We start from the raw sequence: 19,193 nt of genomic DNA, 5'->3' as shown, positions 1-19,193 counted from the left end.
AAAAAAGATCCCTCATTTAGGCTCTTCCTTTAATAGCTTCATTTTCCAAACTACCAACAGCTATACTTCTCTCTACTGTTCCTTGAGCTGGCTACTGTTTTGCTTCTAAAAGCTTATTTATTTTCTATTTCCTTTTTTGTTTTACTGAGGGAAGCCCTGGAGAGCTGAAAAAGAGCCTATCGAAGGAGAGACAGCAGCTGTTTAGACTGTACGGGAATTTTTGTAATGGTTGTTCCTACAGATGAGCACGGCACAGCAGATATGTGTGTAGATGCTTAGCTTGAACATTGATCTTCAGCTGGGGCTCTGGTGCTTGGCCCCACCTGCACTGGTTGCAACTGTGCTCCTGCCTGGCCATGGACTCTTTCAACCCTGACCCCAACCCATGGGCTGATGTCTTGGTTTGAATTTGGACCTGTCTGGCTACTGTGGACTTGTCTGGGGGTCTGGGCTCTGGGCTGCCCCCCTGGGCCTGCCCTGTTCTCTGTGCTTGGGGCTGTGGGACGGCACCTCTCGTCCATCTGTGAAGCCCCGAGCCCACTGGCCCTGATGTCACGCTCGCCTTTCTGTCCCTTGCTCTTCCATGGCACAGTTGAAAGAAAAATCTATAGAGCAGGAGGCACCTGGTTTTAGGTATAGCGTATGTGTGGAGCAACAGAGAGAAACTCTAAGTGCATTGTGAGCACAGTGCTGAGACACTGCCACTGCTGAAAAAAACAAAGAAAAAACAATAGACACTCTGATCCCTAATTTTTAAACATGAAATACATGTCTCTTTGCTTTGTTTATACTAATCCCAATCCTCCATGCAGAATGGTACATGTGCTCTGTTATTTACTGTATGAAGAAATAACCAAAAAATGAAGTTCAGCGCAGTTGGCCATGAGCAGTGAGGATTTGAACACAAAGGCAGTTTTTCCCCGACATCTTCTTTTATCTTTATGGAAAATGTATTTTAACGGGTGACGGGATACATAATCCTTGATTAAGAATGCCTTTTAGTCAACATTTACAGTCCAAAGAGGAAGAGAAAGAAGGTAGCAATGAAACTGTTGAAGTAATAGATGCCAGATTTCTCTTGGGATGGTTATAGCTTACCCTGTGTGTTCTTGATGTTCTGACAGATCTGTTTCAACAGCATAGAGGCACCCCAAAAATCAAGGCCAGGGTTTTGCTATTACAATTGCTGCCTTTGAAGAATTAAAATACAGAGCTGCAATTACTTAGAGCAAATGCTGGTGCTGGAGCTATACTGTACTGACTGGACTACAGGAGTCGTGTTTGGGCATTCAGGCCTGAGGTCATCCCTATTTGATATTAATTCTCTGCATAGGATTCTTCTCTCTAATATTTTACCAGGCAGAACGGTCTGGGAAGGAGAAAGACAAAGCAATTATGAGAGGCATATACTATATAGAGAGGAATGGAAGAAAAGCCTGGGGCATGATTGCCTTTACAACAGGAGCTGCAGGATCCTATACACAGGCAATAGCAGTATGAAGCTCTCCCCAACTTGGGATGCAGCAGATGTGGCTAGCAAAAGTTCAACAAAGACTCAGCAACCTGGTAGGTATCAAACAGCCCTGGGGATGATCTTTTACAATTGTTCTGAGCTTCTTCCTCAGGCTTATGCTGGGTCAAGTACACACAAATTTCTGCTGGACAGAAGCGAGACAAGCAGGAGGGAAGAGAGAAACCAAGTGGAGCTTGCTCCCACCCTGTACAAACACTGCATGAGACCCATTTCAGGATAGGAAAAGGGATAGTGATAGGAAACGGGAACAAGAAGGTAAGAAATGGCACACCGTTAGCAGGAGCAGTGCTCCATGAGCTCTGGCTAAGCAGACAAAAGGCAGCAGAGAGTCCTCAACTAACTAAATTCAATTCAGGCAACTGCCAGCTCCCAATGCATCTGCAGTCCTGGATCTGCCTGTCATTGCTTTGCCCAAAATCTTCCCCCAGGCACGGATAACTTAGCTCTCCATGAACCCAAACTGAACTGGATTGATAGCTGCACATCTAGAACTCAAATCACTAAAATCAGAATTAGAGATCTGACTTGACGTTAATAACAAATAGATCTTAAATGTGAAACTGAGAGTAAAGCAAACCAGTGAAGTCAGGCTGAGCACAAGAAAGACCCTCACTACATGTTGTGGCAAAAAATCTGCTCATCCGTGTGAGCCTCTTCCTGCTCCTTCCTCTGAGGGAGCATTGTGCTAATGAAAGGTTACTCCGTCCAGAGCAGGCTGCTTTCTTGCTCCTCCCTCTCCCTCCCATAGTCTGCCTCCCTGATTAATAGCTCATCTCACAACCCACACAGTTCCTGGCCTTTAAGCCCAGTTTATATCCGATTTTCAGTCTATCATCATTTTCATGCTGATGGGCATCTGCTCCAAGCTGCTTGCCCTTCCCAGGCCCCCAGCCCATCAACGCTGGGGCAACTCCTCACCACACTGTTCACACCTTCTACAAGCAACTGCAAACTCCTCTTGAGACCAGGTGACAAGCATGTCTTCCTTCCCCTCCTCTTTATCCTCCCCCTCCCCTTGCTTCTTTCCTGACTTAACTAACTCCACGTGGTGCTTCTCAAACTGGTTGCTTTGGGGTCTGAGATTATCCCTAAAATGAGTAGAGGAGAGGAAGGCTGTACAGACTCCTTTTGGCTTGCATAAACCAAAAGGACAGCCTTCTCCTTTTCCTCCTGCTGATTTTTAAAGTACAGCTATCAGTTTTCCATATAGTCATCCTGCCTGACTTAATGAGCCATTCGCTCCAAATACTTCACATTAACATGTTTATATATTTGTTTGCCTGGCTGGGTTCTTTAATAAGTGTGCCGTTGGTTCAGGTGCTCCCAGCAGACGGCTGCTCTGCCAGGCTGCAGGAAGCCTTCCATTCATTGCAGCTGCGGCCTCAAATTGTGCTCTGTGACTGATTGCTTTTGGGGCAATTGCTCAGCTGTAATAAGCAGGAACTTAGATAAATTGGATGTTTTTCTCTCTCTGTGCCTCAGAGAGGCTGGAATTGGTCTCATTCTTAGCATTTTGTTTCTGTGGTATTAGCTGAAAATCCCAGCAGGAGGATTATTTAAGTGTAGAGGCTAGACTAAGATATCCTGCTAACCTAGGATGTGGCTAGGAAGGCTGATGTTAGAGATGCAGGAGGCACCAATGGGTTTGGGGGATAGCCCTAAAAGAAGGTGTGGGCAATAAGCTGATATTATACAATTTTCCTTTTAAATAAGGGCTCCTGGCAAGCCAACCCTGTCCCTGCCAGAAAAGGGATGTCTGATCTGGCTTATTGACTCTTTGATGAAGCCTGTTTCCAATATCAGGCTTATTAGAAGATGAGCACCTGCAGGGCTTTTCTTCTCCCTTTTGCCCCTGTGCTGGGTAAATTCGAGTTTCGACTGAGGTAGCGGCCGCAGATGCGCAGGCAGTGAAAGTAAGCCTATCTATCTACTGTACCTATGTTATTGAAAGCTTCCTGTGAAATTGGATTAGCACTTAAATGTTGTGTGACAAAGCTTTATGTTCCAGGTTTTGTAAATGCTCTCAAGGAAAAAAAAAAAAAATCACTCGTCAAACTCTTTCTGTATCATTTGGGAACAATTATAGTATTGCCAGATTAATTACAGTGTTTCTACAATGCTCTCCTCTGATTCTACTATTAAAACACAGCAGAAATCAAAGTCTGTTTTGACCTTTATTCGGAGCCTTCTGTTAAAGTGACTTTCACAACAGAACCCAATTTGTCACATTTTATTTGTACTTTAATTTTATTATTAACAGATTAATGAAGCTGGTAATGGGTTTCCCGATGCTCCCTTTGGAAATGTGAACTGTGTCCCTTCCGTACATCAATCTGCTGCCAGCAAATGAAGTGCCTTTGCAAAATGCTATTAACTGTTACCAGAAGCAATTAGTCAAAATAGCAAGTCGGCTTCAAAAGAAGAGACTCCAGATTCCCTCAGTGCGTTAGGAAAAGCGCATTAGTAGGATTTAGTCTTGCCAGCAGACACAAGCTTTAGGCCCTGCAGTAGGTGTCTGGGTTAATGACACATAGAAATGCAAATGTATCAGACTGTAGCTTGAAGGAGCAATGCCGGGTTAAAAATAATAAAATAAAAAAAAAAAAATCACTTTCCGGTGTCATTAACAGCAATCCCCATTGTGCCAGAAATACTCAGGCTCTGTTGTAAAACACTCACCGTGCTCCAGCCTTAAAAATCGGTGAGTGAAATCCTGGCCCTCCTGAAGGCAGGAGGAGACCACTCGTGACAACACTGAGGCCAGGCTTTACCTTAAATTTCTGGCCCAAACAATTATTTTAAAAGTGTTCTCCCTCAAAATCCAGCCCCTTCTCAGACAGCTCCCTTGTTTATGCTGGTGCCAGGAACTCACAAGATAGTTCCTAGAGGGACATGTGCAAACCTACCTCGAGCTCACTTCCCCCCTGTTTGGCACCATCACTGTGCAGACAGCTTTATTGTCTGGTCAGTACTCCAGCATGGATAACTGCATTAGTGTACATGCACAGAACACAAAATGTGCTCAATAAACAGTCCCCAATAGGATGCAGTAGGAGTTTGAACTCTTCCGAGGCACTAGCTAGCACCTGGTTAAAAAGCCAGCAGTCCTCCGCTCCCTTGCTGCTGCCCTGGATGAACTGACAGGGAGGGTCTGGGGAGGGGAAGCATCAGGTATTACATCCTACGTGCCCAGCGAAGTTCCAAGCATATGCTCCGGCATGCCTGCCTGGCACCTACAGACTGCTTTCCAGATTGGACGGACCAACAATTGCCCCTCCTCCTTCTCTCAAATGTTGGAAAATGATGTTATCAGCTGTTATTTCCAGTGCATTACATGTGTGTTGCATACATGGGTCCAATTAAAAGGGGAAAGTCACGAAAACAGCAGAAATACCACAGATTATGAAAAACAGATTATCTGTTTGTCCTCAGCGCTGGACAATGAGGTTTCTGTCCCTATGCAGAAGGTGAATCTTTTTATATTATTTGGCTCTCATTCCTTCCAAGCCAGTCCCACCTCCCTCGCACGGTTGCGGTGGCCCTGACGGCTGCCCCAGCCAGGGAAGCTGCAGTGAGGGGCAAACTTTGGACTCAGTTCACATGCCTCTCACAACTGTGCTGTGTGCTGATACTCCCACATCAGAGGTTTTTTGGAGGCTAAGAACAACTCAGCATCAGACCTTGCTGACATTTTTCCTCAAAGAAAACATAAACAGCTGAACCCCACCCAGGGACTTGGACAGACTGTAGTCTGGATAAAAAACCATGCTTAATTCTGCCAAAACTTCATTGATTAAGAATATGCAGATCTAATGATTTTGCAGAGTATTTGCAGAGTGTATTCCTGCTGGGTATTCTTTCCTCCACTGCCTTCAAGTCAGTGTTCACAGTGTGTAAGGTTGAAAGTGGTTCTTTTCCCCTCCAAGTGCAGAGGGCTAATAGAAGAGTCAGAAGTCCAGGACTAAAAGCCCGATAGAGTCCACCCTAAGATGCAAGAGCAGCACATTTTATCTTCCTTTCATATGAGCTTAATGACAGAAAAAGGACAGTCCTTTGGTCCTTCATTCAGCTATTTCCACTGACTGGAGGAACAACTTATTGAAAAAACACGAACATATTGATCAAACGCTCCCATAAACATGGTCTCTCTGACTATGCAAACACATTGTCCATTGTCTTAGATCAAACACAGCTCTTACTCTTAAACATAAGGATTAAAAGGCACCCATTAAAAGGAGAGTTTAAAATTCTATTTTAAAATGGAGTTCAGAATCTTAAAAGACTAATTATTTGTGTGATCTTCAAGATCAAACACTGCTGAAGTAAAGACTCCAACTGTTTTACCAGATAAAACCTGTGTTCAAAGATTGCAAGGGCAGAAGAGACTATTAAGACAATCTAGTTTGACCTCATGACCTTAGGCTTTGGCATTTCACTGGTACAGAATTGTTTCAGCTGTTCATATAGCTAAACGGAAAATTGAATAAAACCATCAAGAACACAACAGACTGCATAAACTTGATAAAACAGACCACATGTTTTCATGTACCTTTAATCTGTGTGTTTGTAGGCAAGGCTCATTACTTAAACGGGTATTACCAAAAGTCCTCTGCTTGATGCAGCTAGTGCAGCTCCTGCTGAAGCTTATGGATGTAATTTTCCAACAGATGAGGATCTAGCCTGAAGAGTTTCCAACTGCAAGGGAGAACTAAGTACAAAAGTGCAAATACTTAGAAAGGGTAATTTGTTGAAGACTCTGGGTATACTGAAGTTCCAAAGTCTCTCTCCTTTTTTTCTTCTTTTTGTCTTTCTACTGTTCCTTTTATAACAAGTGCTTAGGATTGTGTTCCCCACGCCAATTTTCAGCAGGACAGAAAGGAGAAGCTGGGATGCATTTCTTTGTGTGTGTCCTTTCTAATCTGTTTGAGCGGTCTGATGTCTTCATATCTAATACATTCTGGATCTTTGATCTGACTTGGAGGATGTCTCAAGGAGGAACAATGATTCACAGGAAAACAGGATATCCACAGGGGAGCCAGTTACTCAGTCCAGCAGAATTAATCACCATTAGGTGTGTGAGCTCTTGCTCTGAAACACTGTAAATAAGAAAGTCATAGATGATTATAGGTATGGGAATAAACAAAGAAAAAGAGAAATACAATTTAAACCTTTAAGTGTCAAATATGGTTTCTGAACCACCCACTTGATGATTTGGTGGAGCAAAACTGTCTGGTGTCCAGATGAAAACATGACTTCTGTTTTGCAAAGAGGCACTGTGTCAACATTTGCTTCTGTTCTGGCTCCTAGATGGTTTTTGCAAACCAGGGACACACCTAACACTGGGTAACAGGGCTGAAATACAGAACGCTGCCTTCCTGTGCCCCAAAAACCCAACAGCCTGCTTACAGTGTGCTGCTCTCCCTGGCTTGCCCTGTCTTGCAGCCTGGTTTCTCTCTCTTTCTTGTATCGTGGCCTCGTTTCTGCCAGCGGGTGCCTGCAGCTGGCCTAGGCTGGAGCACAGGAGCTTGGAGCAGCCTCCTGGGAAAGAGGCATGCCCGCTTACCAGGGGAGCCGAGGGGCATCCCCTCCCTTGCTACGTAGTCTCTGGACAATGAGGAGAGAGCTGGTGCAGCACTAATATGCTTCAGCCCCCCACGAGAGGATGGTGACTGCATCCTTCCTTGCACCCCTTGGGCTCAGTGGCAGAGGGTGCCACCACTGCAGTTTCAGTGGCTGAGCATGTCATCGTCTCCTTTTCCTCATGCTCTCATTTTCAGAATGAAGCCCTTGTGATTGCATTGTGTAAAGGATATGATCTCTCTGCACACAGTGTGCCTGAGGCATGGAGAGCCTCGCAGAAGCAACCTACCTCATTGCTAGATCCTGTGGAGGAGAGCCAGGTGCCAGAAAGGCAGCAGCTCAGGCTGGGGAATTTTTGACTATTAGCAGGAACAAAGCTGTAGCAATTTTCTATTCAAACAGGAAATTTTGGCTTCATGTCAAAATTCCTTCTGATTGGTCAAAAATTTCTGTCAAAAGGTGCTTTTGAATCCTTCATTTTGACTTGATATGCCTTGGCCATAAGGGATGGGAAGGGGGAAGTCTCAAGATGGTGGCTTTCCACTTAGCCACTCCAGCTCTGGGTAGGTCCTGTTGATGGTCCCTAACTCCTTTTTCAAAATCTGCACCTGCATGAGGCCCAGCACTGAGCAAAATCCCTCCAAAAATCCCACCCTCTGCTCCTGGGACACAGGTGGATGTTTGCAGTGATGCTCCCTCGGAGCTGGTCCCTCACTGCATGTGCACATCCACCGATCACTCCTGCCTCACACAAAAGCCCCTCACAAAAGCGGGGCCACCACTGCTGCAACGGGGACGAGCCCTGTGCAAACGAGTGGGCTGCAAACTCACTTCTGTGGCTGCATGTTCTGGAGCAGCGAGCTGACGGGGTGGGAAACAACTCTTAACAGTCAATGATTTTATTCGAGAGCTGCCATACGTGAGAGGCAACTGTCACCTATGTCAAATGTTTTGTTTCTCAGAAGGAGGAATCAAACTGTAAGGTGTTTAGGTACCAACACCAAAGCACCTTAGACCTGTGTGTCCTGCAAATGGAACTTCTGAGGCCCAAAAGGATGTTGTAACCACCTTAACAAAAAGAGGAAGCGCTAGGGGTATTCGACTTTACAAACAGCCCTCAGTTGGCCTGTTTCCAGCACAAATGCCTCATGCATAGTAATGGATTTCAAATACACTAAAGAGCACAGCCACAAAACCAAACAGGCCTTAACATTTGACCTTAATGGGGAAAACAAGCCTACTATTACCAAAGAAAACTAAGCATGCCTAGCTAATTGACTCATCTTAGGACAAGTTTTGTTTCCATGACTGAACCATAGGAATGTAAAGCCTTGCCGTCTTTCAGCCAGCATCGTCTCCTTAGATCTCCCATGGAATATCTGAAAATCACCAGCCACCTCCTAACATTTTGAGTAGTCTGGCCAGTATAGAGAGAAGAAATGGAGGGACAAACATAACACCAGCCACATCTTTGCCATAAGCGTTTTTTTTTGGATTTAGCATTTCTGGAACGAAACATGAACATCAAATCAATTAATTACATGCGGTTACATCCTTGTTCCTGTTTGCTCATCCACCCACGGACATTCCACATAAAATTACTTAATAATCAATTTGAAGTATTTTAAAGTACCTTGTTTTTATCCTAAGCCAGTGAAAGACCTAGCAATCCACTGTCTAGATCAAAGACAGTGATCTCATTCTCAAAGATATAAGCCATAAATGGCTTCTACTTGGTATCTCTCTCAAGTATTTTATGTATCATTAAAAATGGCCATCCGTAGGTGCTGAGACCCCTTACAAGCAAAGGAAAATTCCTTAAGACATGGAAGGACAATTCTAGTCACCTTTTTTTAAGACATTCATAATTTAACATTCACAACTAGAGACTGACCACAACAGTCACCCAAGATGGATGACACCTATTGTTTGTATTATAAACCATGAAAGCAAGGTAAGGACTCTCTGCTACAAGATGTAACCGGTCTCAGAGGATCTTTCAAAAGCAACAGAAACGGTGGCCTGTCAGATAAATCAGCTGAAGGCTATCTTGAGCAAGCACTCTTACTTGCAGATTGTTTGGTTTCCCTGGCTTTTGGCAAGTCGCTCACTCTAAACCAGCACTTTTTATTCTGTTTTGATGAAACCATCCTCATGTTAAACGCATGTTTGAAAGGCAGCTTACATGTTTAAACTAAAGTGTTTATAAAACCTTAGTGAGGATTATCTTGCAAAAAATAAGGACTTCTGGAATAAGCTGTACAGTGACAAAGTCATTCTATATTCTGTTTAACATACATATCAGTAATAATAAGGCGAGATAAATCTGTTTATTAAGAATATGTACAGAATGTTTAGCGAAGTGTAAAGCACGGTATGTCTTTGGTTTATGGTATATCTTTGATTTTCAGGTGGGCCATGCTGTGTTCAGCCTCAGTATGTCCTCTGAGATGGAACGTGTGTGATATGCATTTGAATTTGCTTGAAAAGTAAGCAAAACACTGCGGTCAGACCTTCTGGAAGGGGACTGGCTGATATGGACCAACTGTGGGCTGCTCTAGCCTCAGAGCATAATTTACAGCAACCCAAAGCTACAGCGAGTTACTTGAGAAGTGAAAGGAGCAAAAGTGTCAACAGCAGCAGTAATCAGTGCAGGGCAGAGCATCCCTCAACCTAGTAATTTTGCTTTATTTCAGCTACAGCCCAGAAGTTGGGAGTTGCTTCAGGGGATGTAATGCTACACATCAAGAGATTCCCGGCCAGTCACAGCAAAACTGTCTGTCTCTGCTTTAGGTGTTGTCCTAAGAAGCAACAGGTAGGTCATGCTGTAGCTTATTAAAGCCCGAACAGGGAATGCAGACACATTTAATAGAGTCCACATTCCAAACCCAATATTGTTATATGGACAGCAGGGCAACATGCCGCCTTCAAAATCAGATACCCACATCAGCAGCAAACATGGCGTACTGCGATAAGAAATCAATCGAGGTCTGAATTGAAAGAGAAGAGCTACAGGCTCTTATTCTAGTGAGAGCTTTTGGCAGGTAGCAACGAAGCATCTGCTTGGGTCTCACAGAAGTTGACTGTGCCGTGTCCTTACTGTAGCTGTATTTGTACCCAGCCTTTAGCTAGCACCTGCTTGCACCCTCTTGATGAGAATAGGCTGTGTGAAGATGCCAGACTGTGCCTGGGTGCACTGAGGAGCACCACTTTCCCTGGCCTTTTAATGTTTAAACAGCTGTTCCGGATTTGCCAGAGGGTGTCTGACAGAGTCGTTAAAAATTGATCCCTGAGTCAACAGTCCGGGTGCTATTTACTCTAATTCAGCTGCGATAATTTACACCATCTGAAAAGCAGCCTAATCCTGCAACGGCAAATCTCTGAGATGTCTGCTACCGACCTGAACAGAAGGAACTTTGTCACAAGGGGAGTGCAGTTGTCCCATCACTAATGATTCTGGCCAAAAGAATAAAGAAACAATACAATTTAAAATAAAAATAATTAATTCAGAAGGAAAACATAATTGCTAACAGTGGTCACAGGCTTGTGCCGATGCAGGACATCCATGTATGCTGGCATATAGCATAGATGTAGGTTACATGCATGATTAAAATGAAACCGATAGACACTGACAGAGGAGAAGTATGGAGTTTAACCTTCTGTCAGGTCTGGTCACACTCCTAGTTTGTTTTTCTGTTGTTTTTTTTTTTTTTTTCCCTGTTGCACGAGGTGTAGAGGCACCTCAAGGAACATCCATTTGGAAACATAGGAAGTGAAACAGCGTAATGTTCAGGACCACACACATCTATCTTCTAGAAGAGCGTGATTTCCTCTGATTTCCCTGCCACCTCCATTTGAACACGGTTAGATAGATCTGCAACTACCTGCTAATCTTTTCATTGTTAATGGAGATCCTGCTTCAAATACGGCTCAATCTGCTTTGCCTGGCTAAGTGTGATGACCGCTCACTATCCATCAGTACCCATTGTCTTCGTCCTTTCCCTCAATTGTCTTGCTCTTAACTTACCAAATGACACGTCTTAACATTCCTCTTTATGACACATCTGTTGTCTTGTCAATTCTTATTCTTCAAGATAATGCTTCTGTATTTTGATCTTGATGTCTTCAAAACACCTAGAATAGGAAAGAGACACATGTAGATCGCCGGATTCACCAGGCTGGATTTTCTGTTAAATTAGTGACTTCCTGGAATTAATCTTTAGAACTTGAGCACAGCACAAATTGCTAGTTGAATAAATATTTAAGATGCGTACATACAGTAAATCTCTGGGGTTGCTAAATGGTTAGCAAAATCAGGACTTCAGGGCATGTCGAACAGCGATTTCTTACTCATTGCTTCCTTATGAAATTCAGAGAAATAGTAATACTTGTGATAGCATTCAAAATTTTGGAGATAGTTTTAGTTTGCTGTAAACCTGTTTGATCCAGTCATCTTTTTTTGTCATGCTATAGGCAAACATGCTCAAATTAATTAGCATAGTCCCAGTTTACTGTTGTCCATTTTGAAGATGCTAAAACTAATGCAAAGTTTCTTGAGTTCATTATCAATAAACCTTCACCTGATTCCACTAGCAAACGTTTCAGGCTCTAAAAGCATATGTAATGCAGCAACTTTTTTTTTTTTAAACTTTGGCTGGTTCAGGTAATTTCACATGTTCGCTATAAATGATAATGATATAAGACACATTGACATCACTACGTTTATAAAAAGAACATATAAATGCACAGTGACATTTTACACAGTGGTTGCACATAAGACACTCACAAATTTGAAGTCCGATGCTGTGGGGTGCCGAGTACTCTTAACTCTCATTAAGTTCAATGTGAGTTGAGAGTACTCCGTGGTTCAGGTGCTCGGGCCCTCAGTGAGGCTCTGCACAGCGAGTAATTATACCAACATCCATGTCTGAGCCAAGAGCAATTTCTCCTTTCTAGTACGTGTGTTTCTAATTGCTGGATTAGTACAATTGGCTGATAATCACAGTAATATAAATGGTTTTCTGGTACTGAAGTGCTCTTTCTGAAAGTTAATAAAGCTCACTCAACATCGCCTACAGTTTTACAACACACCGTAATGGAATAATGTAATGAGTACAATGTGAGTATAGTACAAAAGCCGATGCAAAGTTAAAAATGGATCTAGGATAGTACTGTTCTTGAATACGAGCAGTACAAGGTATGAATTACTTCTTTGAGCTGGGTGCAGGAGTTAACCTGCGAACAATGCAGCCCAGCTCACATTCAGGTTCACTCCTCATTTTTTTTTTTTCCCAAGATTTGCTTCCCACCCTTTTCTTCCAGCTGTTTTAGATGCGCTCATCCTTGTTATTTCCATGAAGGTGACCATGCTTTTAATTTACATCTTCCTGTTTTCTACTGGAATTTGGTTGTTAAAATGGTTTTATAAACTTCTGTAAGAATGCAATGTAAGGATACAGCAGAAAACCATCTCCATTTAAGAATCACAGCACGAATCCCCGGTCAGTTTGCAACTTTCAGGAACATGTAGCCCTGTAACATGTGAGACTTGTCTCCTGCAGTAGTTGGAACACCTTAAAAATGTATTGGTAACTTTAAATTGTTTTCACTATGTGCCAACAGAATTTTATTAAGTGTCATTATTCTGGGTTCCAGCCATGCCTTGTATGCTCATAATGATGAGTCTGTTGATATAAGGGCACATTAATTGTACGTGTAAGACCTCTAGTCCCATTTTTTCCCCTGCATGAATAAGACAAAGCCATATTTAGGGAGAAATTGGCTTTGTCTACCTGTAAACGAGGAACATCTGAAATGCGGTCTGATAAGAAGCTGATAGTAATTGTTACTGCCCAATCCTCATTACCGCAATGGCATTTTCACCAACTGTATAGCAGATTTTGCAATTAAGAACACACAAAGAATTATTCCTTCTTGTGTAACAACATTTTAATGTCAATAAAAAGTGATTTTATAGTTCAATATTACAAATAAAAAAAATATTTCATCTGGACCCCTTTGCTATTTTCCCTCAGAGAATGCTTCAAATTTTGGTTAGGAAGTATTAAAAACACAAGGTGAATGGATGCTCGCTCTACGAAAAACTGAAGGACTCCCTCCCCACTTTGCCAACGCTGGGTGTTTTTAAATGGCAGGTTTTGCTCCAAGTAAGCCCGCAGAGTGTACTCTCTCCCTCGTGGCAGGTGAAACCATGGGGGCATACACCACCACTGGACCCTTTCAAGCTGAACGCAGCTGGAAGGGTACTAAAAGGAACGAGTCAAGCGCTTCTCCAACTACCGGGCTGCATCAAGAAGGCACAACATAAGCAATGGTAAAGTCAGTAAACAAAATTTTACTGTAATATTTCATAACACAGATACTGTATTTCTCCTTTAAGTGTAAAGCTACCGTCTTACACAAGAAAGATGGACAGACCCTTTTCCAAGACTAATATGGATACAATAAATATGGAGTTTTACATACTAGATCTGTACACAGAAACTTTGTCCCACAGCCATAAAAATTTACATTTAACAGTGCAACATATAATTTAATCCTTTATTTATCTGACATAGGATGCTTACTTACTAAACACAAGCAACTACCTGGGTTTAATATACATATTTTATATATATATATTTTATATATATATATTCAACAATCTGTACAGGTTTCTAAACATAAAACTCCAAAAAGGCACAATCGTCTATACAACATGTACAAAAATGGCTGGAGCTGACAAGAAACAACAATTATTGGTCAAGAGTTCATGATTGCACAAAGATTAGTAATGGGTTTGTGTCAGAAAAATGTGCTTTAAGGAAAGGAAGGTTTGCAAAGAAACCTGTAAGTGTTATAAAAAAAAAACCAAAACAAAACCAAACCCCCCAAAATAAGAACACAACAAAACCCGAAAACTAGGTTGCTATTACGAGTCTATCCTCATCATCACTGCTGCCATCGCTAAACTGCACCATGTTTTGCCGCCGGGGCAAGGTGGCTGGCCTGTGTACCTGTCTGTCCGGGGAGACAGTTCGGTGGACCGGGGACTTGGTTAACACGTCGGGATTCGCCTTGGAGCGGGGCTCTGCCGGGGCAGCCCTCTTCACCTGGAGGGAAGGGATGTCGCGCTTTGGCTTGGTGGGGTTAGCCAGATCAGTCTTTTCGGGATCCGCCTTCCTGGCACCATTGGGTCGCTCGTAATTGGTTAGCGGGGCGGGCTTGGGATGGCTCTTCCCACCGTACCGCTGGCTGCCGGCTGCCGCCTGGGGAGAAGCTGCCCTGCCGGCCTGGCCGACCTCGGCCGCGGGGAAGCTGACAGGAGCTGACTCCGTCTGGGCCTCGCAGGCTTTGCTGCTTGAGGCAGGTGCCTCGGAGGCTCCTTGCCCCTCAGCGCCGACAGGGCTGACGGAGGGGATGAGGGTCGGCAGGGCGATGTTCAGTATCTGCAAGCCAGGAATGTGGGCCTGCGGGCTGGGGTTGCCCTGCGGGGCCGTGCCAGCGGTCAATACCTGGAGGCCCACAGCGTTCAGGGTAATTCCTGAAGGGTGCATCTGTGGGGCGATGTTTGTGTTTGCCAGGCCCAAGATGTTCACCGTCTCCATGCCCAGCGGCGGCAGAGGCTGCAGGCTGGGCGTGCCGAGACCCTGGATGCCCGGCACGCTCACCTGGCCTATGGGAATGCATGGCACGACGCTGTTCACCTCGGCGACTCCCATGGGATTCGCGGTGGCGCCGGTGGCCACGCCGCCCGTCTCGCCAAGGGCGCTGGTAGTTCTGTGAATCACGCTAACGGCAGGGATGGTGAGCTGCACCGGCCCCGCCTGGATGGGAACAAAGGTGGAGTAGGTGGCCAGGCCGGCGGGGACCACCTGAATCCCCCCAACCGGTACCGTGCCGTAGGGTGCCTTGACTTGCCGCTGTGAGTGCAGGGGGAGGTGGCTGAAGAGGTGAGTCTGGGGAGCCCTCAGCTCGGTGGTGTGCTGCAGGCATCCGCCCAGCTTCTCCCCTGGGATTTCCTCATGGGGTGACGGTACTGTGGTCTGCATGCTGCGGTCTGCCGGCGAGGAGGGAGAGCTGACGGAGGGCGTGCTCTGGGAGAGAACAACACAGGCATGTTACTGTGGCCGCTACTGCTATCCTCGAGCGAAATGAAAAGGCAAGGTAGCTGGGAGAGCTTCCCATACTCCCTTTTAAGAAAAAACAACAACAAGCTGGTTCACAGTATATACTTGCCCAGTTTGAACAATGAACTAATTTCCTTCCTTTCTTTTTTCAACTCCTTCCTCTCCCACTAATTGAATTTTCCTCTCCTAATTACCCTGGCTAATTTCTCTTGAACACTAGCACTTGAAAACACTGCTGAATATCCTTTGTATGTGTTTTTTAAGAGTGAGGAGGCTTTGGAGAATGTTTTTTTGTGGAAATCACCTCAGGCAAGAAGGTTAAATAACCATAAGCCAGCATTTTTGATGCACTGGGCTCCTCTCCTGGAGCCATTACAGCCTCTGGTAGGCAGAGGCAGCATCACGGCACATTTGTCCGTAGGGTGCTTCTAATGTGGAAGACGGGCGGTAAGCCATGCCAAGAGATGGATGACAACTACAGTGCCCACAGAAGCGGGGGTGATGGGCAGATACTGGAGTGAGACGTGGGACCCACATCCCACTGCTGCCTCAGCTCGCTGTGATTTAGTGCTCAAACCTGGACTGATAATCATATTTATATGCTGCCTTTTCTTTTCATACAGCCTGCTGTTAGCAACCAAGACTGGCAACTCCTTTTCTAAAACCTCCTAAACCGAGAAGTCTTAAACTGCAATTGCAATCTCGCAGTGTCTTTTAGTTTTAGGCATATTCATAACACAGGAAGAGCGGTGCGACCTTATTTAGCTTATATAGTCCTAAAGGGTAACTGTGGTTTTGATCAAACTCTTGAGAAATCCTTAGAGCAGACACAAAACCAAAACACTAACAGAAATTCTTTTGAAAACTGATGGTAGGAAACGTATTGGTTAAAGGAGAATATGATTAAACTGACTATGCAGTGCCAACCAGTCTAAAAGGGAAGACGGGTGTGAGAAGGAAGCCAACATCTTTCTCAGAATTAAGTCCTGTCTGACACCTCACAAGAAATCTTGATAAACTGGTACGGATGCTTTCGAAGGAACGTACAACAGCCTTCTTGAGCTGTCTTGACCCCTTGTCTCAATTGCAAGAAGTGGGATCCACAACCATTCACAATAGGAACAGACTGTAGATTAACCATCAGACACATGGCTGCCACTTCTGTTGGTCTGGGAAAGGAGGAGGTAGTGAGGAAGGGAATTACTGCCTTGTATTACTTACATGCCTTTTTAAAAAAATATATTCATGTAAACAATTATTAGAGCTATATTAATGAAGACCTTTCAAGATTTTTAATTGTGTGAATACTTTCTTGAGGCTTCAGTGGTCCTGTTTGATGAGGGACTAAACTCAGTCAAATGTCTTTTCGAAATCTATTGGCAACAGCTGAAACTCAAAATCCAAATATTAAGATCCTACCCCTTTTGTGGCAGGTATATATAGTGATCAGAGACCACTACATTTTATTCCTTGTCATACTACAAAATCGCGCCAATTTGCCACCTGCTTCTTACAGGCAGCAATGAACCTCTGTCAAACAATGAAATGCAGCAATAATTTTTACTGTTTCTCCTTGTCAACAGTTCACTATCTTAAATTGTGTAAAAACCAAATCCAGTAGTACAGATTTTCAAAGAAAAAACAAGTCAGTAAGTCCTTAACCTAGAACAAAATTTTTACTTACTGTTTATGCTTTTGAAAATTTCCTGCTGCTTATTTTTCTGTAACTGCATATACTATTTGTAAATATTCCATCCATCACAGAGAAGGCAATAATTACTCCTTTATTTAAACTGCATTTTGCATCACATTTTCCTGAGCATTATTCTGGAAAGCTCCAATGTCTTCATGGTCTGCAGGAAGAATTCAATACTTCCAAGAGATATCCTTACGGCCAGTCATGTATGTGGCTTGTCCCATTCCCATTACAGCCCATTAAAATACTGCTGAATCGTAAAAGGCTTTAACACCTGCCACCTCCCCTCTGTGATTTCCTCAGCAGAGTTTTAAAGACAATAGTCGCCAAAATTACTGAATGCTCCTGCAGCCTTGCGCACAAACTGACCTCATCTTTCTTCACACTGCTCTGAAGAGCTGTGTGTCTGCAACAGGCATGGTCAAAATTGATCCTTTTCTGATCAAAATGTTCCTTCAGCTTGGAGAAACAACTGAGAGCGCTGGAAACCCAGGTCTTGGTTCTGCGCTCATCTCTTCTTTTGTTATTGTGCAAGGGCAATCTCCTAGTTTCCTTGAACATCTGGCACACTTTCCAATTCTACTACTAAGCATATTTGGAGGAGAGATAAGCAATTGCACAATTTTTTATAGTGATAAGGCAAAAAACCTTTGAGACTAGATTAATTTCCCTTGGAAATAACCAATGATTCTATCGTCATATTTCAGACTGAAATGACTTCTGAATTCTAGCACTTCCCTCTGAAAACTTCTTCACCACCACCATATGTTCATTCTACGTATCTGTTATATCCCTTCTTATCTGAAATAAAATCTACCAGCTCCAAAATTAATCTGAAATGACCATGTTACAATTAATCCTTTCAGGGAGAATACAATCAAGACTAGGAATCTGAAAAGCAGTGCTCCTACAACATCATTGTTTCTAGAGTCCTGCACTTCTTAAAGACTCATCAGCCAAGTCATCTAAGAATGAAGCAAAAGGCAAACATTTTGATCTTTGAAAAATCTCCAAAAAGATCTTTAAAAGGAGGATTTACCATCCTGCTCTCTCCTCTGGAGTCAGACACTCCTACCTTTGTAAGAGCCGCAGTTGATATTAAGGAGTGGCCCAAAGCTGTCTCTGGATCAGGGTAATCCACAGACATCTGGCGACCGGGAGATGCAGGGGCGCTGTCCTCCAGTGCCACACTAGTGCTGCGGGGACCTGCTCCTCTCTCCTGGGCTCTACCCTCATGTGCTTCCTGATGGGTGAATTCTGCTGGTGACCTGGAGGTCCTGCTGACCGACTGCACTGCGCTGAGGACAGTCATCTTTGTTAGCAGCGCTTTTGGCAGACCATCCATAGAGTCCGTGTGAACCCCAGCAAAACAGTCTGGAAGTCTGATGTCTTCATCAGCGCTGGCGGTGTCCTGCAGGCTGTGTCGAGAGGGGTGATGCTGGGGGCTGGCCGTGACCGAGGGGGTTGTGGAGAGGACTGACTCAGCCTGGCTGTCTTCATCATCATCTTCATTGTCATTTTCATCTTCATCCGCACCATCAGACTCCTCCACATCATATCCTGACCGGTCATAGCCAAATCTTTGCTTCTCACCTGCAAAAGCGGGAATTAGAAGGCAGGCCAATGAAGGTCTCAGACTGAGTGGGAAGGAGGTGAGAGGGAGTAATTAGAAACACCAAAAAAACATTTCATGTGCATTTTTCAGTAACATTCCACCGCACCAAAGGAAAAATTTTAATTTTTGTTTTTATTTTTCTAGGGTACATATTTATTTATACAGCTACATAAACCTTCATCTTCTGCTTCTGTGGGTTTTTTTTTTAACCTTCTAGATTTGGCTGTTTTCTTTTCAGCCATTTATAACCATTTGCTCAAAGCCACCCTTCACTCTTTTGCCTGGGGAGAAGTGAGCAGATTCCCAGTTCATTAAGTTCCCAGTGATGACATATGAAGCTGGTCTGCCAACCTTAGTGGGACATTCTCTGGCTGGTTCTGACTCATAAGTGGGTGTCCTTGTACCTAATATGAATCACTGCTGCAAAGGTTTTTGAAGGATGCAAACAGAAAGACTGGAGGCTGTTAGTCAGGAATCTGTCTTGCTAACAGGCAAAAAAGACCAAAATTAGACCTTACCAGATTTTTTCACTTTGCTAATGTTTTGAAAAGTTTATTAACAAATCACCCAAGATGTCCTAGGAGGCAAGAAAGCCCTAATCCTATCAAAACTTACCTGTGCATAAAACTTTGCTCACAT

General features: G+C 43.8%; 1 protein-coding gene across 1 annotated transcript in view; it reads right to left on the bottom strand.

Moving 5' to 3' along the window:
* Nucleotides 1–13,608: 13,608 nt before the first annotated feature.
* Nucleotides 13,609–19,193, bottom strand: part of HIVEP1 (HIVEP zinc finger 1) — a 53,468-nt gene continuing 47,883 nt past the window's right edge. The window contains exons 8-9 of the mRNA XM_086468795.1: nt 18,015–18,532; nt 13,609–15,210 (exon numbers count right to left, since the gene is read on the bottom strand). Coding sequence (XP_086324921.1) covers nt 14,035–15,210; nt 18,015–18,532 — 1,694 coding nt within the window. The 3' untranslated portion in view covers nt 13,609–14,034. The remainder of the gene's footprint in view (nt 15,211–18,014; nt 18,533–19,193) is intronic.

This window comes from Leptosomus discolor, chromosome 8, assembly GCF_034619465.1.
Source record: "Leptosomus discolor isolate bLepDis1 chromosome 8, bLepDis1.hap2, whole genome shotgun sequence".
Lineage (NCBI taxonomy): Eukaryota > Metazoa > Chordata > Aves > Leptosomiformes > Leptosomidae > Leptosomus > Leptosomus discolor.
This window is presented reverse-complemented; position numbering and strand designations above follow the sequence as displayed.